Source organism: Xyrauchen texanus, chromosome 8, assembly GCF_025860055.1.
Source record: "Xyrauchen texanus isolate HMW12.3.18 chromosome 8, RBS_HiC_50CHRs, whole genome shotgun sequence".
In the NCBI taxonomy this organism is placed as follows: Eukaryota; Metazoa; Chordata; class Actinopteri; order Cypriniformes; family Catostomidae; genus Xyrauchen; species Xyrauchen texanus.
In genome coordinates this window covers 29,733,153-29,757,271 of record NC_068283.1, presented here as the reverse complement: position 1 = coordinate 29,757,271, position 24,119 = coordinate 29,733,153, and the positions used below count along the sequence as shown (strand labels likewise).

Sequence of the window (24,119 nt, the reverse complement as noted above, 5' to 3'; positions counted from 1 at the left end):
TTCACTGAACAAGCATGGAAAACCTTGTTTAAACCCATTACAAGAAAGATCTGTAAAGTTATTTGGATTTTTACAAAATTATCTTTAAAATACATTGTCCTGAAAAAAATAAACTTAAATCTTTTGCGGAGTTTATTATATATCCCTTGTCATGAATAATTTTACTCTTATGTTCTCAAGGTTATCAACTTCTATTTATCCCTGCTGATAAAGAGCAGCAATGATCAGCAGGACGGCCTTAAGGTCTACTGTTTAAGTATATTTCTTCCCAAAACTTCAGAGTGGTGACAGACATTTTGCAGGCCATGCAGCAGTGAAGAAATGGACAAAAACAGTGGATCTCTTCCTCTATGATCTGGTTCTTGTTCCTTTGCACATTGGCTTGCACTGGGCTTTGGCTGCAAGTAATTTATGAAGAACACTGCCTTTGTAACACATTGTTTCCATATCTACACTGTAAAACACTAAAATTAAAAGTGTAAAACACTATATTTGCACTCTTTTACCTTTTACCTCCATTTCTTATCACCAGGTAATTGATTTAGAAACCCAGACAATTCAGTGCTATGACTCCAGGGATCAGAGACATGGTGATATCTGCCGCATATTGTTGCGAGTTATGTCCAAATGATTGCTGCAAGTTTGGTTTGATCATCAAATTGCTTTTGAAGGCATGTATGCATGTCTCATGTGCGATTAATTAACAGGAAATACCTCATGGAGTACAAAATCAAAAAAGGCTGCATCATAGAGGCTTCCAGATGGACCATCGGCCGAATGAGAACCAATATATGTATGCCACCATGTAATAAATTATACAAATATTGTTCAAACTGTCATTTCATGCTAAGTGTTATACTTGTAATTGTGCATCTAGGCAATTCCCAAACAGACCAATGAAAATGACTGTGGTGTTTTTCCTGTAAATACACAGACCTCATTTCTCAAGTAAAGCCACTTATTTTCAGACAGGTACATGACCAACTACAATATTTTTATTTCTAGCAAACCTGATTTTTAACCTACTTATTTTTGCTGTTGAGATGGAGATTGAGATTAGAGTATCTATCCATCCGTCCGTCCATCCATCTGTCTGTCTACTTTTCTCACTTTATCAGCAACCATATCTATCCACTAACACCCTGGTATAACTCACTCTAAACTTAAGACTTACACTAAGTATAGTATAGTTACAAGATGGAAAACCTTGGCAACTGTATCCTGTCTCACTGCTAAATGTCAAAAGATGTTTTTTTGATTTTTGTTTTGTCAAAATCCATCATCAAAGTTTGTCTGTACATGATTGTTCTGTGTTTCTATGTAGTGTGACATTCCAGTCATATGAAAGGTGATGTGTGGGAGATAGTATATCAGAAGATCTTGTATAGATGATGTCCTGTGACGTCCAAAAGCTGAAGAATTGTCTTCTTGTTCTGCCTGTCTTGTTTTTACCCCTGAAAACACAGACAGGTCATGCACATGTAATTCGGTGGGGACAGTTATATATTGTGGTTAAGGTAGAGTATGATTTAATTTAATAATTTAATTTGAATTGCTTTAATACTAATTAAAGTCAAACTATCGCAAACGGTTTTTTAAAGAGCCGTTTGGGAGCCAAAAGAGTCGGCTCTTTTTGGTGATCTGAGCCAAACGATCCGGCTCACTGAAAAGAGCCGGGATGCACTGTCACTAGTTGCGTGGGTTATCCTCATACACTTCTAGTGCGCATGATCGGTGACCTATTCAATTTCTGAATTAGGAGAACGCCTACACTATCACGTCACATTTTACGCTGTGACAGCCGTCGAAGTTTACCCTGCAATTGTTTACTTCCGCGTTCTAAATTCCGGAGTGTGAAAAAGGTCTGTTGAGAGACACTTGGAGAGAGACGCACCAGAGGGGGTAATAAACAGTTAACAACATGAACACATTGGAGATCAGGGTTGCTGAGCTGGTGCAAACATATCCACACCTGTACGATCGTTCGCGTAGAGACTTTAGGGATTCAGGGATGAGCTGGAACTCATGGAAGGAAATTGCAGTGAAGCTCGGCGTCGATGACCCGAAATTATGCAGAGCAACGTGGAAAAACATCCGAGACAAATTTGGTAAAGCAATGAAAAGGATGCAGTGCAAGAATGCAGGTGAAGTGTCGAGCACGAAAGTTCCCAGGCTGTTCTTGGAGATGTCCTGGCTCAAACCTTATGTTCGGCATCGACAAACTGTGTCCAACATGGCATCTGATAAAAAGGTATGCTAACTTTAAGCAGTCTGTAATATTATGTTAGCTAACTAACTTTATGAAGATACAGCTAGATTTCGTCATATTTGTAACGTTTGTTTGTGTAAACATTCAAAGCTATCCGAATGTTTGTAAGAGACCTTGCATAAAGTTCTTAGCTAACTTTGAGCTTTGCTAGCTTATATGAAGTGTTGGTGTTCTCGTATTTCCATTCACTAACTCTTTGTTGTTCTGTAGGTTCAAACTGATATGCCTTCAAAAGAATTGGGTGATGTATTATCTCCATGCACAGCCCCATCAGCCGGTCCATCCTCTGGTGCAACCAGTGACAGTGATGCAGAGGAGCAGCGCTCAAGTATGTTTTTGGATGACTTTGGGGAGATACTGGAGAGATCAAGCACAGCACACAAAGCTGCTAGAAGTTCAGAAATTATATCAACCCTGTCCTCAACACCTGAACCACCCAACAGAAGGAAAAGGAAAAGGGGCAAGGCAGGTGAAACAGACATTAAGCAAGTACTCGCTTTCCTGGAGAAGGACAAGTCTGACAGTTTTGATAGGCACGCTCAGATTGTTGCTGATTTCATGCGCAAACTGCCACCACGGCACTGTGCCATCTTTAAAAAACAACTACAGGACGTGATGTTTGACATTGAGATGCAGGTGCTGGAAGAACAGGGCATTAAAACAACACAGTAGTGACTGTTCATTTAATGTGTTGTTTCTCAGACTAAAATTTTCTATTTTTTCAGCCTTTCTGTACTTTGTCTTTTTAAACAAGCTCCTTGTGATAATCCGTTTTGTAAAATATGTAAATAAGCTTATCTAAAGTTAAAAATTCTAAATTAACAAATCATCCAATAACTAAACATTAAAGGTGCACTCTGTAATTTTTCCCCATTCAAAAGATTTATTCCTAAAGAAATTATTTGTCATTTTGAAACGTGTATAAAATCATGAGCACTCGCTTGAGACGAGGACTCTAGTCATATCAGTAAACTTATAAAATCGGTTTTATTCTACATGGGGCAGGGGTGCCCTCATGGAAGCTGCCATTTTAAAATCACATGACCACCTGGGGCCAGTTGCACTATATGTAAGTTACAACTTAGCCTAGTTGTGGCATAAATGGGCACTAAGTCACAATTTATGCACTACTAAATATTTGAGTGTTGCCCCATATAAACTTATGTAAGGTTACGGTAGAACGTAACCCTACATATGAACTAAATATTTATGGAAGACTTGAAATAACAGCTGAAATAAAAAAGCAGACTGATATTTTATGACGTCAATGAGCTCATGTTGTGCGTGACAGTCAATCATTTCAATAATCAATAATTTCGACATATGTTGACATTTTCACTCATTTACATTTACGCGAGAGAGAGAGAGAGAAAAAGTGAAATTTTCAGGCTGCATCGCTCGGTGTCAAGTTTCAACACATTTAAAATATATGTACAACATTAAAATAAATAAATAAATGTCTATTTTTCCAGCCTGCTGAATTAGTATTTATTTATTGTCCCTTATTCATAGGTAGTTATTAAATGTTATTTCCATAGGCTAAATATGCTATTAATTAAATCTTGTTTTATCACACAAAACTCATGACTTTTTAATACTTCTGTTCTGTGTACAAATTTGAAGGCTGCATATTGGATCAATTGAAGTAAACGTCAAATTATGCAACTACGCTTCACATTACGGAGAGCTTACGACCTACTAGATAAGTCATGCATTAAGAACAGGTGGTGTAACCAAATTAAGCCCTGACTTAGTTAAAAACTACTAGTAACTAGTAGTTACTAAGCCCTTAGTGTGAACAACAAGTGTGGGACAGCTTACGTGAGAGTTTACGCACAGCTGGTGCAACCCTACCCTGAATACTACTTGCTTAATTCCAGTAACCGTCTTGTTATTGGACACTTTCACTCTTGGATTAAATTAATCATATCTGATTGTGAATAGTGAATTTCTACAACGGCGTCTGTAACTGAAAACTATTGATTTTGAATAATGCTGCATCCACACCACTAGGTGTCACTGTAAGTCCAAGAAGACATGAACAAAAAGTTAGCAAAATAAAAAAAAGAGACAATAAATTACTTCCAACAAAAGCCTTATCTTATATACGTGCATACAAATAAAAGTAAAATAATTTTTTTTACATTTCCTAAGACCATGCCATGAGATGTTTTAAAATAAATCTACAAAAGGAACCAAATCGACTCAAATACTAAAGTGCCGCCTTTTATTTTATTTTTATCCTATGCTGCTCCATTCATGTCTTTTTCTGCAGCCTGGAAGCCAATCATATTTCTGCCCAAAGTGAGACTTATATGGCAATGTCAAGTTTCTTTTGTACAGCCAAAAAACTTCTTGAATCTGAAATGCCACTATTCATTATTCCCTTTTTTATTCTGAATATTGACACCTGTCTCCCTTTAGATAAACCAATCTTTGCAGAGGTATCAAATGTCTGGTAACATAAATCTGTCTTTACTACAAAGTTCTATTTGTTAACATTAGTAAGTGCATTAGGTATCATGAGCTAACCAATGAACAATATAGTTTTACAGAATTTTCACACAACATTTTTAATTCTCTCATTTACTCACCCTCATTCCATTCCAGATGTGTATGACTTTCTTCTGCAGAACACAAACACAGCTTTTTACAATATTTCTGCTGTGTAATTCCTCACAATTCAAGTGAATGGTGGACATAACTTTGATGCTCAAAAAGCACATAAAGGCAGCATTAAAGTAATCCATATGACTCCAGTGGTTAAGTCATACACATCTGGAATGGCAAGTGTAAATTATGGTAAATGATGAGAGAATTTTCATTTTTGGGTGATCTATCCCTTTAACAAACAACTTTTCATTTAAAAATGTATTAGAATATGTTGAAGTTAACAATGTAATCATTAATAAGTGTATACAAGTGTTGTTCTTTGTTAGTTCATATTAACTAATGTTAACAAATGAAAAGTGTTATTCTCTTTCTATTAAAAAATAATAAATAAATCATGATGAGTATTCCTTAAACAAAATGCATCATAAAATATAATAACAGAGGGCAACAGGTTCATGTCATGGCTAGCTTACATAAAAGAAATGTCTTCTAGCATTAGTGCTATAAATGCTGAATGTAAACATGACAAATAACAGTACACAGCATGGGGAAGACCAGGGCTAGTTGTCACACAGGCTACTTTTTACAAAGGCTATATCTCTGTAACATTAAGATTTGGAATTGGCAAAAGTCTAATCGCAAATGTGTGTTTTCTCTAGCGGAGGATTTATATATTGGCTACAAACGCCTAGTTTAAAACCCTCTTAAATTAGAATAATTTTTGTGCTTTCTATACTCTAATGTAAATTTTCACTATCAACATATATTTGTTACAGTTCTTGGATAGATATGAAAACACAATAAAATCTTACGGCATTCAATAAGGCAATGGTCAACTATATTATGAAGGCATATTTGAACAAAGCTTTTAAATTTATTTTAAATTATTTTACTGATCACATGGATTCTATTCATAGATGAGGCATTGGTTAATTTTTTACATGTATTCAGTTCAATTTATACGTTAAGTCAAAGTCAGTTGCTCTTAGTGGGCATCATTCAGTCCAATTGTAATAGCACCATCTTGCCAGGGAACAGAACCCTCTGATGTCTGAAAAAATTCCTTCAGAACTTTTCTGGTCGCAGTATCCGCTTGTGTTGTCGGAGGATGAGTCAGCCTGCCGAGGGGAACTAGGCTACTGCCTGGCTCTGTCAGTCCCCTCCACTCTCCTGGTTGTACATCTCCAGCTGGTTTATTGTCATCTGCTAGGTTTGGAGGGATGTATTTAGCGTTTTCCGCAGATGCAACATCAGTTGATATGAGGTAGTTGTGCAGAGCCACGCAAGCCTGCACAATACACACTGCCTTTTCGACCGAACTCTCAATTGGGCGTCCGAAAATCTGGAACTGGGATGACATGATGCTAAAGGCATTCTCTATTGTCCGTTGTGCCCAACAGTGTCTGTAGTTGTACACTCTTTGGGCAGTTGTGAGATTTTCCCCTGTCAAAATCAAAAAAAGATATGCTGGATCAGACTGTAAAGTGCATCTACTGACACTTCAGTTTTAATAGCTTCCTTCACCCAAAAATGAAAATACATAATTTACTCACCTTCATGCCATCCCAGATGTGAATGACTTTCTGTCTTCTGCAGAGCACAAACAAAGATTTTTAGAAGAACTTCTCAGTTCTGTTGGTCCACACAATGCAAGTGCATGGGTGCCAGAACACAGAAGCTCCAAAAAACACAAAGGCAGCATAAAAGTAATCCAGAAGGCTCCAGTGTTTAAATGTCTTCTGAAGTGATATGATAGAAGTGCGTGAGAAACAGATCAATATTTAAGTCCTTTTTACAATAAATTTGCCTCGCAGCCCCCTGTGCCCAGTATGTGGTGATGTGCATGAAGAATGTGAATTGGCAAAAAAAAAAAGAATGTGAAAATGGAGATTTATATTAAAAAATGACTTGAATATTGATCTGTTTCTCACTCACACCTATCATATCACTTCTGAAGACATGTATTTAACTATAGGTGTTTTATGGGCTTTTTGGACCCAAATTCTGGTCACCATTCACTTGCATTGTATGGACCTACAGAGCTCAAATATTATTTTTAAAATCTTCGTTTGTGTTCTGCAGAAGAAGAAAAGTCATACACATCTGGGATGGCATGTGGGTGAGTAAACGAGAGAATTTTCATTTTTAGGTGAACTGCCCCTTTAACGCATAATAAGTATGTGTAAGATAATAAGACTATGGTTATAATACCTGAATAGGGCCGTATCACGTTCATGTTCAACGGGAAGGTTGCATCTCCAATTATGACATGAGAGCACACAGTCGTTGTCCCAGGTAGGGTCTTTGATGCGGCCAAATCCAGTTGTCCCTGCAAAAAGGACTCCCCAAAGGGACTCAAGTGCAAGACACCTCCATCATTTTCTTGGCTGTACACCTTCAATATCCATTATAGTGAACTTAAATTGCGCATCGCACACAGCAATAAGCGCAACAGAATGAGTATCTTTAAAGTGCAAGCTGCCACAGCGTGCTTGTGCTCGCAGCAAGACTTGTTTACCTCCGATGGCTCCGATGCAGTTCGGAAAATTCCAACGGCTCCAAAAGTCCTGCGCGATGGTCTCCCATTGCGCACGTTTGGGTACAGAAACAAACTCTTCTTTGAGGGCAACCCAAATGGCCTCACACATCTCCGTGACTATCCTGCGGGCCGTGCTCGGTCCCATCTTAAATGTTTCGGCCACGCTTTGTTGCGTCGCTCCACATGCTAGTACACGGAGTGTCAGGGCCAGCCTCTCGGCAGTGGAAATGGGTGTTCTGTGCGTGTTGGCGTGTTTGACGAACGGCGATACCCTTTTCAGGAGGTCGTCAAATCGCGCGGCGCACATTCTGAAGTACGAGAAATGCATCTCCTCGTCTGTGCTCCGCATATGGTGAATAAATAGGGCAAACTCGCCATCTTGTCTTCTAGTTTTATTTAGTGGATGCACATACCACCTACGTCGTTTGTTCTTTTTTTTCTTTGCAATTGCATAGAGCAATGCAACTGCCAGATGCTTCCGAAACTGCTCTTCTTTCACCGCGGCCATTTTGGTTGTTTGTTGACAGTAGAGCCCGCGTCACATTTATAGGTGTAACTGCAGAACCGCAGAACCATACGTCATAGCAGTGTGAGGACGACAGCGCCAGCCTAACCGTCGTCTGATGCCGGAAGTGGGCGCGGCAAGGCATTGCGCTACTTCAGCGATTTGGAACGTTTTAAAGTTTAAAAAAACGTTATTATAAATACTTTTTTTTAAACGATTTAATTGAAAAAAAAAATAATAATAATAAAAAAAATATATATATATATATCAATTCTCAAATAGTATAAAAGATAAGAATTATGTTTTGTCCAACAAAAGACAATATACTACTATTAACAAATGTTAATAGTTTTTTAAAAGTTAAAATTATACTTTATCCATTTGTTTTGTTGAGTCAAATGATTAACAATATAAATTTAACAAAGCTTAAAACAAAAAAATACAATGAAAACAAAGCTTGAGCGTTTGAACATTTGATTTAATTGAAAATAATTTTTAATACTCAACCAACAATTTTTTTCATAGAACACAACAATTATATGATGGACTGAAAAAACACAAATGATTAATTTAAATAAATTAGTTTTTTCCTCAAATCATCTTTTGAAATATGAAAAGAATCACACACTAGCTGTACCTGCTCCAAATAAATAATAGTAATTAAATAAAAATACAAAATTGAACTAAATAATAAATAAATTATATAAAACTAAATTAAACCAAAGAATATAAATCTTATAAAAGTTATGCAGGCACACATTTAACAATAATTCTCAAGAGAAAAATAATTAAAATAAATCAAAACTCCATACAAATGCAGTTAATCCTGAGGCGCCTTTCATCATGACACTTGCTAAGAAAAAGTTCCATGTCTTCCTTAAACTGGAACTGAAACATGAAAGGCTCTTTGGCCAGTTCCAGATCATCTTTCTTTTCTGCCTGATCAAGTTTAAAGGGTAACTAAACCCTAAACCAACTTTTTTTAGTTAATGATCTGTAAGCATGGGGCTTTATTAGTACTGGTCATTGATTCAAGTAATTTTTTTGACATTTGTGTATAAAGTGTTTTAATTCTACAATATATGGTGTAAAAACGTCTGAGTGCTGCCCTCTTCAGGTTGAACGGTGGCTACTGCAGTTGAATTTTCCTGTTGGCTGTTTGCGGTACTTCGTGACGTAAGCGGTGACAGCTGACGTAAGCAGGTTCCAGCTCACCACGCCAGATTCATGTACATGTCGTCTTGCGACCGTGTGAGGAATAATAATAACATAGAGTCTGACAACAGCTGTCAATTAATCCGGCACTCGGTTCGTTCCCTCTATCCCCGCCGGGGTCTGCCCACTTTTCCAGCATTTTCAAATATTTCTAGTGGGTGGAGTCAGACTCTGAGCAGGTGTTTAGTTACCCTTTAAGGGCCTTTTCCTGGTCTTCCTTATTTAGGTTAAGATACCATGGCTCATCCACAAAAGGCTCATCCACAAAACCTCTGAACGAGTGGCAGTTTTCCCGGAGCCATGCAGCTCCTGTCCTGAGGTCTTTGACTATCTGTGGTTCCTTCATGAGAGAGGAGCACAAAAAAGGAATGAAATATTTAATTCATTTAAAAGAAATTATTCTCACAAGAGAAAAGATGGTTTGCACCACATTTAGCTGCTAGCTAATTTCCATCTGTTGTCCCTGGGGAGATTGGAAGTGTCCTCAACAATACATTGTGTTTTAATCAGGATGCATGTAAATTATTGTTTTGAAATTATGCTCTTTCATGTGCCCGTTTGAGACGATAAAAACATACCTTGTTGTCGATTTCAGTTTCTTGTGCTTTAGGTGGCACCTGCACATCAACGGCAGCATGTTTCCTGTGACAAATTAATTTTTAAGTTAATTTATAGAGACAGAGAAAAACTTGAGAGAGCGAGAGAGTTACCTTTCAATGGGAAAGTTCTCCATCAGAATAAGGCACCACCATTTTCGAATAAGAGGGAAATCAGACTTGCATAAGGGGGAAAAAAAGTGTTAATAGATCAATTTAATAGATTATATTATTTAGTTAAAATATATATTTTTAACAAAGACTTACAGCTGTGAAATCAAAGGGTGCCTCAAAGACCATCACAAAAAGGGCAGTGAAAGTTTCTGCAGCATGTTGTGCATTGCTCCAAAGGTGGTAGCGCTGAACCTCTCTGAATCGTTATGTGGTTCTATAGGTGAAATAAAATACAATTAATGCAATTCTCATGGTCAGAAAATTTAACAAATGCCGTAAAATACAACGCCAACAACAAATTAAATCACAAACCATGAATATGTAAACTAACAAAGTGATACAATCCAACTGTAAAATAACGATACGTGATCAAGTGCCTTCGTCACAATTCTCACTTAGTCACATTTATTATATAGCACTTTTTACAATACAGATTGTTTCAAAGCAGCTTTACAGGGATAATAGGAAAATTATGCAATAAAGTTTGTCTCTGTAGATCTAGAACAAAATAGTGTCATAATCCAGCTTAAATAAGTTCAGTGTTGATTAATTTCTGTTGTAAAAAAGTTATTAATTCTGTTAATTAATCTATATAGCCATTCTGGAGAAAACAGTGATGTTATCATCCAGTTCAGTTCTCTATGTCAATGACAGATCATTAGTATTGTTGAATATTAACTTACAAAATACTTAGAGCCGTTTTGCATAAGCGTATAACGTTAAGTATGTTGCATCCATCAAAGATATAACTTCTTTTTACCTTCTTCTCTTCTTCTTTTCCTTGTTCTACCGTGTGCTCCACCATAGTTAAACATGAACTCCGTCCACTTCCGGCATCAGACTGCTACCCCGCCCACTTCCAGCATCAGACTGCTACCCCACCCACTTCCGGCATTAGACTGCTACCCCGCCACTTCCGGCATCAGACGGTTAGGCTGGCGCTGTCGTCCTCACACTGCTATGACGTATGGTTCTGCGGTTCTGCAGTTGGTTATTATTGAAAAACGCCGCCCTAGTCCAAATCAGAGCCCTTCTACAAATATACCAACAAGATTAACAACAAAGTGCATAACATGGCGGACCCCTAGATATTCAATGGCGAGGAGACATGAGTCCGTTTTTTCAAAGTCAATGAGGAGATGCTTCAGTGTGTTGAATAAACGGCTTTTGTGAGGAATCAGATCATCACTTAATAAATTGACCACCTGTCCGCTAATATCAATTTGTTTAACACTAAACAATCTTTTGGGATGAACTATGTGTGGAGTTAACTACAATAAAAATTGCTATTTTACAGAGGTGGGTAGTAATGCGCTACATTTACTTGAGTAATTATTTTTAATAATTAAAAACATCAATTTTTAAGTGTACATTTTTAAATCAGTGCAACAATATATCAGTGCACTTTGTCCTGCGCCCCGCATGCCATGAGAAGAATTTACGCATTTTCTGGAAACTATTGCAGCTACTTAAGGTGAATTAACTGTATAAATCCATGTAAACATCTAAGTGTAAATAAATGCCTTTTGCTCTGCCATTCGTGTGATTGACAACTGGAGCTTGAACAAACAGCATTTATGCGTGTGCACAGTGAGGTGTGTGAGAGATATGGGGCCGCAAGTTGATCGAATGGTGAAGAGAGTGGCTGTGTCTGAAATCGTTCACTCATTCACCATTTCCTCTATAGTGAATGGCAGGTAGTGCACTATATCTCAGCAGTAAGTGAATGAAATGAGTGAGTGAATTCAGATGCTGACGTATACACAGAGTTTCGGAGCTCTGGGGCTGTCACAGAAACAACGTCACATATTAACTTTTAAAATAATTGAGCCATAGTTGTTATTCTTATTCAATAATATATTCATACAATAAATCTTCAATCTGTTTGTCATTTTTAATATATACTATGTGTTAATAAAAAGACACATCTGATCAAATAAAGATTACATTTTAGAACTATGTCCTCCAGGATGGTGCGATGTGAACGCAACTCTCACAAGACTGAATGTATCTGTATGTTTTACCTCTTTGTATGTTATGTTATTTTAATCAAGTAATGATTTGTCAAAAGTAATTTAATACATTCAGCATGAAAGAAAACATTCTAGGAGTGGTAGTAAACTCCCAGCTTGTACAGTACATCTTCCCCATGGTGGATTGTGGGCAATTTTTGCTTTGGTTTATATTTCAGCATTATATATAATGTATAATATTTATACAGCATTCTATATAATGTCCCTGTGGGACATTTCAGGTTTCGTAGTATTTACTAGAAATGATTCCAAACCTCACTTATTAACAATAAATACAGGTTTGGAACAACATGATGGTGAATTATGACAGCATTTCCATTAATAATGATAATAATAATTCTGTAATACATGTTTGTAGGGCGGAGGAGGGCGGGCCAGGCTGGAGGGCTGGAACAATGCACACCAATCCCCAATCAGCCTGATGGGGGCGAGCGAGGCATAAGGGCAGCCAGTAAAGACATTTTGAGAGGTAGAGAATGTTTATGTGTTTCTCGTTTATTTCTTCATTAAACTATTATTTATGTCAAGCCGGTTCTCGCCTCCTCCTTTCCCTTTACCCCCTTACAATGTTCAATGTGTATTATGTAATGGAATATAGGGGAGTTAACGTCTATTATGTAATTTGTGAAAGTAACGAGATACTCACTACTTGAGTACTCTTAATTTTACTTCTTGAGTAATTATTATTTTAAAGTAAGTGTACTTTTACTTGAGTACAGTTTTTGGCTACTCTACCCACCTCTGCTGTTTTATATGAGAAAGACACAATTTTGCGGCAGTTGCCAGTATATGGCTTTCCCCATTCTTTTGAACAATATCCGCAAATGGTGACTTAATGTCTTAACACGCCATTTAAACGTTACACTCTCTCCTATGGTTAAAACGTGGAAGTAGTTGTCAAAGAATAAAAAGATCTCTGGTCCGGATAATGTTCCCAGATATCATTGCCCAGAATGTCATTGCTTGAGCTGTTTTGGCATTCAGTTTCTAAATAAAATAAGCCTTCAGCTTTCTAAATAATAATAATAATAATTATATATATACACACACATACACACACACACACAACTGAACATTACCACTGGATAGGCATATTGTGAACTGCGCATCTCTCTATATCTCATTGCCAAGCAAAACACAGAACAAACAATAGAGCAGACACAAGCAACAATAAAAAACTGAATTAAAATAAGGTGCCAAAAGGTAATAAAAGTAAAAACAATATACACTATATAAAGTCAAATAAATTGTCTAATTCTGAGAAAATATAATTCAGTTTTCAAACAGAAGGGGGCGGTAAGGATCTTATACAATGCTGTAGTCTGAAACTTGTTATTGTATTCTCTTCTGGAGAGAAAAAAGCAATGGCTGAGTGAAAAGAGATGTTGCCTAGGGTTAAACTACTAGTTGCTTCAGCATTCCTCTCTTACTCTCATCTTGTGCCTCATCTACTCTGGAGATACTCCCTCTAAGTAGACTATCTAAGGGCTTAGACTCAGGGTCACTCACAGGCACAACCGATTAACACACTGCAGCAATACACTTCAGAAATGCAATCTGTGGATACAAGTCACAGTTTCGCAAAACCAAGCAACAGACAAATTACGTCCTGCGGCAAAGTACTATTGCATCTACTTTCCGCAAGCATAACATTAGTACCTTGGGCCACCACTGTCTAAAGAAATGAGCCTTAACAAAATGACGGTTCATCAGAAAGCCTCTTATAGCTAATGTTTGATAGCATATTAATTTGCAGAAGAGGCAAAACCAGTGATCAACAACATGCGTTTTTTGTAAATATAAATGTAATAACAATAACTGTTGTGGCACAAAGTATAGTGACCATTCTAATTTTTATGAAAGAACTGTGCTGAGGTGTAGCTGCCCAAAGTAGACTTACACATGCAAAGACGGCAAGCTAAATCTATAGAGCTTCTTGGCATGAATATGGGTGAATGTTACCAACATTGTGAACAGAACTGTAATACATGCATGTTTGGAGAAGTATTCTGATCGCAGCAGGCTTTGTTTTACATAAGATGGTTGAGATATGTTGAAAAGCCAGTTGTGGAATTTGCAGACATGTCAAGGCCAATGATTAGTGCTGTTTAAACAATGACTTGGGATCAAGCCATATTTAGAAGTTTACAGTTTGTGGTACAGATTCCAACATACTGGAATGCATACGAAAGCATAGGGTCTATATTTCAACAGTCCTGTTCTGTCGTTCATGTGATGAGAAATGGAGCTATGAGGCATTTCCTTGCAGCTACATATGTTATATGCGACAGTGAGATCGTTCGCATAGACTTCTACATTTGCTTTAGGTAGGCCTATAGGCTTAAATATAGCCAACTATTAACATTGCAATTGTAGTTTGACACATTTGCTGGAACAATCGTAGTTTGCAACACACTTGCTAATTTTAGACAGTGGTAAATTCAGTGGTACTTTGACATAATTGACATTTTTAATAAGGTGGAGTACATTTGCAAGTTGTAAATATATTACGCTATTTTACAAAACCGTAAACCATTTCTAAGTACGGTAGTTGGCTAGGTACACTCGCTTGAAGTGACATTCTTGGCAGGCATCTGTCTTTAAGTCGCGAGCTGTGATTGGCAAACGTTGTTTCCTGGTACACATGATCTGAACACTGTTCGTTCACATCCGCATCTACAGCTCTGAAAGACGAGACCAGGCGGTAAGACTCTATTGCGCCCTTCTTACACTTACTCTCTTAAACTTTGTTCGCAGTGTTAGAAACGCTTTGTTTTGCGGTAGATGTTTTAAGTCTGCAATGATGCAAACAATGCATCTAAAGTTTGTGACTTTAGGATTTAAGGATTCTTATATATGATCTAGTCTATTTATGATGACATATAGGCTACTCTCTTTTTCTGAGTGAGATTCAAAGATCTATTTGCTTGGAAACACTTACATGTCTAGTGCTGCAGGATGTTTACTTGAAGATTTAAACCTTTTTAAAGTTTGTATTAATGTTAAAAGTATGTGATTCTGCAGAATTTTACAGGGATATATGCTATTAAAATTTGGTGCATTAATAAGTTCACTGCACAAAAGACAGCAGTCTTTAGCGCCATCCTGTAACTTTCAATGTACTTTTTTGGTAAAGTCGTACGCAGCCACATCCTTCCTTATCGAATGAGAAAAAAAAAAAAAAAAAACCTGAATCCTCTTCCGACTGGCTCCTGTGTCCTTTTAGACTAGTCAATTTGCAAAAGTGCAAACGACTTGAAAAGGGGGAAAATAAATTGTCATTGTTATCCTTTGTCTTTGTGGATTTTGGATATGACACCATGGGAAGATTTTTAATTGTGCATGGATGTCTGATGAATGTCTTTTCATTGTTTCCGCTCTCCTAGCTCAGGCTGTTTTACTCTGACATTGCCAGTGTTAGAAATTAACAAATTATAGCTACTCATTTCAGTACTTGAGTACATTATCTACATTTTCCAGTACAAATCAATTTAAATAAAAAAAAAGAGTTGATTAAAATGAAGTAGCCTATTCAACTTCACTACAGTTATTTTTTTTTTTTACCACATTTACATAGTACAAAAAATTCATAATATTTCAGAAATTTAGGGAAGAAGAATTCAGCAAGATAAGAGCAAAATATGTTTATAAACTAAAATGCGCTGTGCGTGACATGACGGAAGCCCGCAGGGCACAGCATCATGAGCACAGCAGCTTGCATAAACTGTCCTCTCTTCTCTAGCTTCAAGACTTTCTGCCCTGTCACTAAACAATAACTTTAATTTGGTGATTTTCTGCACATTTCATTTTATTCTGGAATTGAGCCATTCATTCAGGTACGAGGAAACTGTCTGAACATGTTTAACCACTGATCAAACTTCACTTGTTTTTAAGGTATGCAATGTTTTAACTGTGTCAAACATTTACACAATGTAGTTTGACACATATGTCTTGTTTACTTGCTACTACATGTCTAAAACAAATTTTCCAAAAACCTTAGAAAGATACAATGCCAATAGTATCAGAATTTAAAAGGGACTCGGGGCAAAAATATCCCCGAAATTGAAAATATGGGGGCAAATAATGCCCATGCAACGAGTTCCCGTGTTTTATTAATAATGTCTGATATAGGGAGCCTGGGTAGCTCAGCGAATATTGGCACTGATTACCACCCCTGGAGTCATGTGTTCGAATCCAGGGTGTGCTGAGTGACTCCAGCCAGGTCTCCTAAGCAACCAAATTGGCCCGGTTGCTAGGTAGGGTAGAGTCACATGGGATAACCGCCTTGTGGTCACAATTAGGGCTTCTTGCTCTCAATGGGGCACGTGGTAAGTTGTGCGTGGATCGTGGAGAATAGCATGAGCCTCCACATAATGTGAATCTCCACAGTGTCATGCACAATGAGCCACGTGAAAAGTTTTGCGGATTGACAGTCTCAGAAGCGGAGGCAACTGAGAATTGTCCTCCACCTCCCAGATTGAGGTGAGTAACCGTGCCATCACGAGGACGTAGTGGAAATTGGTCATTCCAAGATTGGGGAGAAAAGTGGATAAAAACAAACGGATTAAGTTACAATTACATACATTGCAATGTTCTTTTGACTTTTAACTAAACATATTTTGTTTTCCCGCCATCCGGTTATTGCAAGCACAGGTGGGCTCTCAGTTTCTATCCATCCGCATAAGTTCGGCATTATATTCCTGCTTTAAATTCCTTTACCGTTCACCCCTCTTGTTTAAAATAAACTGTCCTAGCAGATAAAACTCTCACTCATGGTGATGTGCTTCTGTGCCCTGTGCTGCTGTTCATCTGTCTGAAAAGGCTCACCTGCTAGAGGCCAAAAGTGCACAAATGATGAATGTTATATAAAGAAGGTATGAGAACTCACAAAACAATGTAACCAAATGCTACAATTTATGTAATAATAATATCTTGATATATTAAAATAACCTTAATATTAATTACGACTGTATTATTACAACTGTAATACAATAATACATATACAGAACAACCACTTTTAGTGTTTGAATCAATCATATCTCTCACTAAACTGTGTGAAATGTTTATTGTTTACTTATTTTATTCAGTTGGCATGGAGTTGATAACAGTTTGCTAATCACTGTATTTGTGATTTCCGCATGGTAGCACAACCATCAATCATTTGTTCTAATAATACAAACATTTTCTTGAGTACCAAATTAGCACTTTAGAATGCTTTTGTAAGGAATAGGTGACACAGTATATGTTTGCATCACAGGTAAAAAAAAATGGAATAAATACCACTTCAAACAATTATTTGAAACCATAATATTAATTTACAATTAATGATTTTGGCAGTATTTTTGATAAATTTAATGCATCCTTGGTTAAAGGAAGCATCAATTTCTTTCAAGAACAAAAATGTCTTTGTGTTCAAAAAATGAAAGCGTATACACTGATCCGCCACAACATTAAAACCACCTGCCTAATATTGTGTAGGTCCCCATCGTGCCACCAAAACAGCGCCAACCCGCATCTCATTCTGAGACTCTATTCTTCTCACCACAATTGTACAGAGTGTTTATCTGAGTTAATGTACACTTTGTCAGTTCTAACCAGTCTGGCCATTCTCTGTTGACCTCTCTCATCAAGGCATTTCCATCCACAGAACTGCTGCTCACTGGATGTTTTTGTTTTTGCCACCATTCAGAGTCTGCTCTGCATGAAAAACCCAGGAGATCAGCAGTTTCAAAAATACTCAAACCAGCCCATCTGGCACCAAGAATGATTTCTTCTGTAGCAGTACTTTTACTAAAAATCAGTACTCTTTCCACCACTGGACATTGCAGACTGACACAAACTCACATATATGATGATGTTGTTGATCATCTTAATAGCCAAACTGGCATATTTTCATTAGTCCATGAGGGTCTACTGCTGTTTTATGGCAGCCTCAGAAGAATTTGAAATCTGAGCTGTTTTCTGAGAGCTCATTTTGTATTGACATGGTTTAGGCGGCTGTAAAATCTTTGGAAAATGATTTCGATGCCTTTTAGCCTCCTATTGATGAGTGCAGATGATGACCTATGTGATGGTGCATGATAAATAGCCCATAAAAGCTGCCTTTAAAATGATTTGCAGGTTGTGCAAATCAAGGAGGAGGGCGGGGCCAGGCCGTGACTATGCACAGCCGGTCCCCAATTGGGCTAATCAACCTAGGAAAGGGATAAGTGCAGCGGGACATGGCGGTCTGAGAAAGAGAGCCACACACAGCTGTAGTGTGTATTTATGTTTTGTGTCTTTTGTTTAAGTTCTCATTAACTATTATTTTGATGGTTCAGCTGGTTCCGGCCTCCTCCTTTTGCATGTCAACATTGTTACACTGGTATTTTTTAGTGACATGCTGTTTAGTTCTGTCTGAACCCCTGTTTTTGTTTTTCTTGTTGGGTGAGGCTTGTTCTGCTTCGCAGTTAACTCGAGAGGAGTGATTTGGTGCTATTGCTGTTTTTCTTATTTACTTTTCTGAGCTACAATTTGTGAGTACACTGCAACCAGAGGTGACTTGCTCCATTTTGCTGATAGTATGAAACTGCTCTACAACAAGTTCTGTGGTTGAAATGAGAAGCCTACTCATCTTGCTTCCTTTTTGTGCAACAGTTTCCAGTGTTGCAGTTCTTTTATTTTATTTTTTATTAAGTGTGTGTGTGCTCACTATATAAAAATATATATATATTATAGATTCACTGATCAACCACAACATTAAAACCACTGACAGGTAAAGTGTATAACAATGATTATCTTGTTACAATGGCTCCTGTCAAGGGGTGGGGCATATTAGGCAGCAAATTAACATCAGTTCTTTAATTTCATGAGTTGGAAGCAGGATAAATTGGCAGGCTTAAGGATCTTTGACAAGGGCCAATTTGTGATTGCTAGACAACTGGGTCAGGGCATCCCCAAAATGGTAGGTCTTGTGGGGTGTTCAAAGTATGCAGTGGTATGTATCTACCAAAGTGTTCCAAGGAAGGACAACTGGTGAACCGGCAACAGGGTCAGAGTGCCCATGCTGACCCCTGTCCACCACCAAAAGTGCCTACAATGGACACGTGAGCATCAGAACTGGAACATGATCATGTGGACGGCCGGGTGCATGCGAGTCGTTTACCTGGGGAAGAGATGACAACAGGAAACACTATGGGAAGAAGGCAGGCCGGCGGAGGCAGTGTGGTGCGCTGGGCCATGTTCTGCTGGGAAACCTTGGGTCCTGGCATTCAAGTGGATGTTACTTTGACATGTACCTAATATGGAGTGGTGGTGGTCTAGTGGTCTAAGCACATAACTGGTAATCAGAAGAACCCTGGTTCAAGCCCCACAGCAACCACCATTGTGTCCTTGAGCAAGGCACTTAACTCCAGGTTGCTCCAGGGGGATTGTCCCTGCAATAAGGGCTCTGTAAGTCGCTTTGGATAAAAGCGTCTAAATGTAAATGTAAATCCCTGATGGCAGTGGCCTCTTTCAGCAGGATAATATGCCCTGCCCCACCTCGCAACTTAAATGATCTGCTGCTTACGTCTTAGTCCCAGATACCACAGGACACCTTCAGAGGTCTTGTGAAGTCTGTTTTGGCAGCACGAGGGAGACCTACACGATATTAGGCAGGTTTATTAGGTGGATTTAATGTTGTGGCTGATTGATATATTTATATATATTGGGTTTTCTACCAGGATGGGGAGCTAGTTCCTTCAAGATTTTGTAATGTCTTCTTGACAGAGTAGCCATAAGAAATCTGTCTTTTCGGATACCACGAGATTTGTGGTCTCAGCTTAGTGCAGTTTGATAGATCTGTTATGTTATCTGTCAAATCTCTTTGTAGCTGCTTAATTTGAACAGCTGTCAATTTGAACTCTGAACTAAAGTCCCAAGCAGCCCTTGATGGATGCGAAGTGTAGCTTACACCCATAGGAATGAAAAATCACAAATGAAATCTCTTTAATATCCAAATTGTTTCTCCTAGAGATTAAATAGGGAGCAAATGGAGACTTTTTGCTTGGAGATTTGTTTTTTTTTCCTCTGAAACATCTCTAAGTAAATGTACATCTCATATCAGCCATATATAAGAATTAGGGCTGGGCGATAAAACGATATCGCTATATATATATATATATATATATATATATATATATATATATCGATAAAGAAAATCCCCGATAAGTTTTTGAGGAATTTACTGTGTGTCACTAAAACACAAGCAGTTCGGCTTTCTTAGGCTGTTTCCACTGGGGCGGACGAAATCAGCTCAAAGGCGCTCACAGCGCTAGGAGAGAGCTTGCTCCACACCGCTGCCAATCCTTTAATAATAAACAAATCGAATAAACAAATTGATTTCGGTTCTAATTTTGTGAAAATTAATTAGATGTCTGGAATGGATAAGGAAAGACTAAAATTACTAGTTGTTAGTTGTTTTCTAAATTTTCTCTCGGGACACCCCTGAATCCACATTGAGCATCATTCCACAGTCACAAGGGCTTCTATGCCCCATATTTGTAATATAAAAAATATTTCATTTTAATGTGAAAATATCCCAACATATACTGGACTGATGTCACTATGCTTCTGAACAAACAGATGATCTTTTAACATTCATTTTCAATTGATAAACTGTAAAAGACGATAAAATTGGTAAAAGATCCCGCAGACCCCACTGCTTTGGCCGTCTCTGGACCCCTTGTGCAGTTTTGTAAAGATTATTTTGACTGTTTAGAATTAATTTTTTCTTCTTTTCTTCCATCAACTTTGAAATAAATAAAAGAAAGTACAATGTGTAAATGTATATCGTGATAAATATCGAACAATATGAAAAAGATTATCATGATAACAATTTTGGCCATATCGACCAGCCCTAATAAGAATCTAAGATACAGACCACCCAGAGTCTGTTCAATTATCATCTGATGAATAGTGACACTTTCTCAATTTGTCAAGCTCTTATATGATTTTCTAACTTTACACAACTCCAGGTTGAATGTTCATAGAGACTATTGCACAATTATTTAAATACATTTTCAAACTCACATTTTGTGCTCAGATTTACCAAGATACCAAAATTTGAAACCAAAATTTTAATTTTAATATGAACTAAAAAATGTATGATTAAATTCTTCTAAATTAGCTGGACTATGCTATAAAGGCCTGTTTCCACCAATTTGGATGTTCATACTGTTCACCCAAAATTTTTTATTCTCTCATCATTTCTCACCCTCATGCCATCCCCGGTGTGTATGACTTATCTTTGCTCTGTAGATCCTTTTTGAAGCTCCAAAAATCACAAACAGTTTGCATAAACTTCATCCATACAACTCTGAATTCGTGTGGCCCACGTGTGACGTATTCACGTTGGCTTGTTACGGACGTAATTTCATGTTGTTCTCTCGGTTGAGATCCAGGATAATCACACAAATGCACCATTGTGTGTAAACAAACAGATACAAATACGAATCAAAACCAATGAAGCTTCTGTACAGCATTCCTCCTACTCCATTTTGAACAGCACTGCTCTTCGGGTGTGTCGCACTTGCATCAGTTCTTATGTAAACGTGCCAACGTGGTTACGTTACCTGCGCGTACCGCTGCTAACTGGAAGCGCTGCTTTGTAGTTACAAATTACTTGTATATGAATCTTTTTCGCAACAAAAGCGATTGTGTTACTTTAGAAGACATTCATTTAACCACTGGAGTCATATGGATGATGTTTATGCTAACTGTCTGTGATTTTTGGAACTTTTTTTTAAGAAACTGTTGGGTTAAGATATTTTCCTATTTTTCTTCAAATGTGTTCTGTTGAAGAAAGAAAGCCTGGGATGGTATGAGGGTGAGTAATTGATGAGAGAATTTTCATTTTTGGGTGAACCATTATTTTAAAGCAATTAATTAATGGTTTGCACACGACCCAATCCCATGTTTCAGAGTGAACGTGATTACTTCATGGTTTTCCATGGCAAAACAGCATGCCGATTTCCTGTGTAGTCATGTTGGAAAATGAAATTGAAATGCCCAATTGCACAAGTGGCTGCCCATGGTCTCAGCATGTCTTTACTTAGTTCACACAAGATCTTTGGTATGAACGGGATGTAAATGTGTTGTTAGCATTGCTAGTGACTGAGGGTAGTACCACACAAAGACAACCCTGGAAGCACTCAGCTTTTCAGCACTCTTGCAATGAGATGCCGTATAGGGTCAATGCACATAATCCGATGTCCTTCTTGAAAATGGGCTCAGCAATGCAGTGCCCCTCAGCAAAGGGCTGCCAATAGCTGAGCATCAAATGCAGGGGCCACGCCCATGGTAACCTCTGGCAGGTCGCTCTGACAGGTTGAAAATCCTTGAGAGATGGAAGGTCTCACTGATAGAAAGTCATCTTCAAACAGAGAGAATAAAAAACCTGTTCACACGGCATGTTGCCCCTGAGAGAAAGAAAGCGAGAGAAGGAGAGATGAAAGGGGAAACAATATGATAGTTGATATAAAATGGGGGATGGGTAGAATAATAAGTGTCTCTAGAGAACAGAAATGTGAAGACAGGAGAAATAGAAGAGGGAATAAAAAGAAAGGAGGGGAAAGGGTGTGTGTGTGTTTGCGTATGTGTGAGAAAGAGGATGAGATCATCGCAGTCTCCTGTCTAATGAGTGATGGGGTTGGGAGGCGTGCTAAACTGAGGCGGATGGTTCGCTTCTCCCGCCGAAGAATCAATAGCGTCTGCAGACAAGAATAACATTCCCACATTACTGCCTCTCACTGCCAACACTTATCAGCCGGTTGTCCAGCGTGGATTACGCACAGATCATTTGTGCATTGTTTTCTTTTTCTCCCTTACACTCTCTCTCTCTCTCTCTCTCTCTCTCTCTCTCTGCTGCACTCTCTCCCTTCCATCTCCCTTTATCACATCCACTTGCTCTCCCTCTCTCCCTCTCTCTCTCTCTCTCTCTCGCTCTCTCGCCCACACCCAGTGATTCTGTCTCGGTTTTGTGGCAATAGGAGAGATGCTGTTCTGAATCTTTTTTTTCTTTCTTTTTTTATATGTGTTTTAGGCACATATCTTGCAGACAGCCACTTTTCTGTACCTTGGGAGTGGCTCTTGCTTGATTTTGTATTTTTGTATTTTTTCCAAATTCATTTGGAAAGCTTGTGGAAAGAGCTTATTCACAATGTTGGGCTTGGATGTTTGTGAATTTGGAGGACAGTTTCTCGAACTGCTGTGGTTAACAGTTTGCTACAGAGGTGAGGACTGCATTTATTTAGTCTTTTTGAGATTAAAATGTGGAAAAGTTACAAATAATGCTTTGTTGATTAACTTAAAATAAATTATCTATTGCAACTTCAGTGTATGCGTTTTAAATGCTCCTTAAAGAGATAGTTCACACAAAATGTAAAATTCTATCATCATTTACTCACATCATGTCGTTCCAAACCCATATGACTTTCTCTCTTCCATGTAACACAAAAGGAGATGCTAGGCAGAATGTTATTCTCAGTCACTAAGGATTTTTTTTTTCATACAGTGAAAGTCAGTGGTGACTGAGGGTGTCAGTCCTTAACATTCTGTGTAACATCTCCTTTTGTGTTCCACAATGAATGAAAATAATACTGGTTTGAAACAATATGAGGGTGTGTAAATGATGATAGAATTTCCTTTTTGGGTGAACTATCCTTTTAAACCTCAAATGGTCTACCATTCTGAAGCCCCCGCCTTAAAGCTTGTCGCTAAAGAAATTTGATGCAGAATATGTATAATGAAACCTACTGTAATGTAAAACATTCTAAACTCATTACAAAGTCAAATAGATTATCATTCTATATGGTGACTTCTTTTGGGGATGTAGAAATTATGATTGGCATAAGATGTCGTTAAAATGAGCAAAGGTGGTCTGATCAATTTGGATCAATCAGCACATAGTGACTCTCACAATGGTGCTTGTGTTTGTGCATCACAACATCACATGATGTTGTTTGTAATTACATGTCACAGAACTTGTTTTTTCAGGGCTTCACTCTGCAGATCTGCTGCTGACACCAATCCAGTGTTCAGCACTCTTTCTCACTCTTACCTCTTTATCTCTCTCTCTCACTCTCTTAACATCTCAGTTTAACTTCGACATCTGCAGGAACATGATAAACTGTATGTAGTATTGGAAGTAATGATA

The 24,119-nt window shown here is 37.9% G+C and overlaps 2 protein-coding genes across 3 annotated transcripts in view; both read left to right on the top strand.

Annotated features, from left to right (window-relative positions):
• Positions 1 to 1,804: 1,804 nt before the first annotated feature.
• On the top strand, positions 1,805 to 2,941 carry LOC127647871 (uncharacterized). Its single transcript, XM_052132385.1, has 2 exons — positions 1,805 to 2,251; positions 2,480 to 2,941. The coding sequence occupies exons 1-2, from the start codon at positions 1,922 to 1,924 to the stop codon at positions 2,939 to 2,941; spliced, it is 792 nt and encodes a 263-aa protein (XP_051988345.1). The 5' UTR covers positions 1,805 to 1,921.
• An 11,652-nt stretch (positions 2,942 to 14,593) lies between these two features.
• Positions 14,594 to 24,119, top strand: part of LOC127647873 (rho GDP-dissociation inhibitor 2-like) — a 35,722-nt gene continuing 26,196 nt past the window's right edge. Inside the window, exon 1 of one of the 2 annotated variants that reach the window (XM_052132390.1) lies at positions 14,594 to 14,648. Coding sequence is in view for 1 of the 2 variants with exons in the window: in XM_052132389.1 (XP_051988349.1) it covers positions 23,124 to 23,196 (73 nt within the window). In the remaining variant the exon portion in view is untranslated. Of the gene's footprint in view, positions 14,649 to 22,790; positions 23,197 to 24,119 lie in introns of those variants that run through there. The other variant, XM_052132389.1, reaches the window with a different exon arrangement.

Excerpts from the sequence above, each read along its gene's own strand:
- LOC127647871 (XM_052132385.1), top strand. The coding sequence starts at position 1,922 with ATGAACACATTGGAGATCAGGGTTGCTGAGCTGGTGCAAACATATCCA. Across the intron at positions 2,252-2,479 it reads ACATGGCATCTGATAAAAAG|GTTCAAACTGATATGCCTTC; the intron begins GTATGCTAACTT and ends GTTGTTCTGTAG.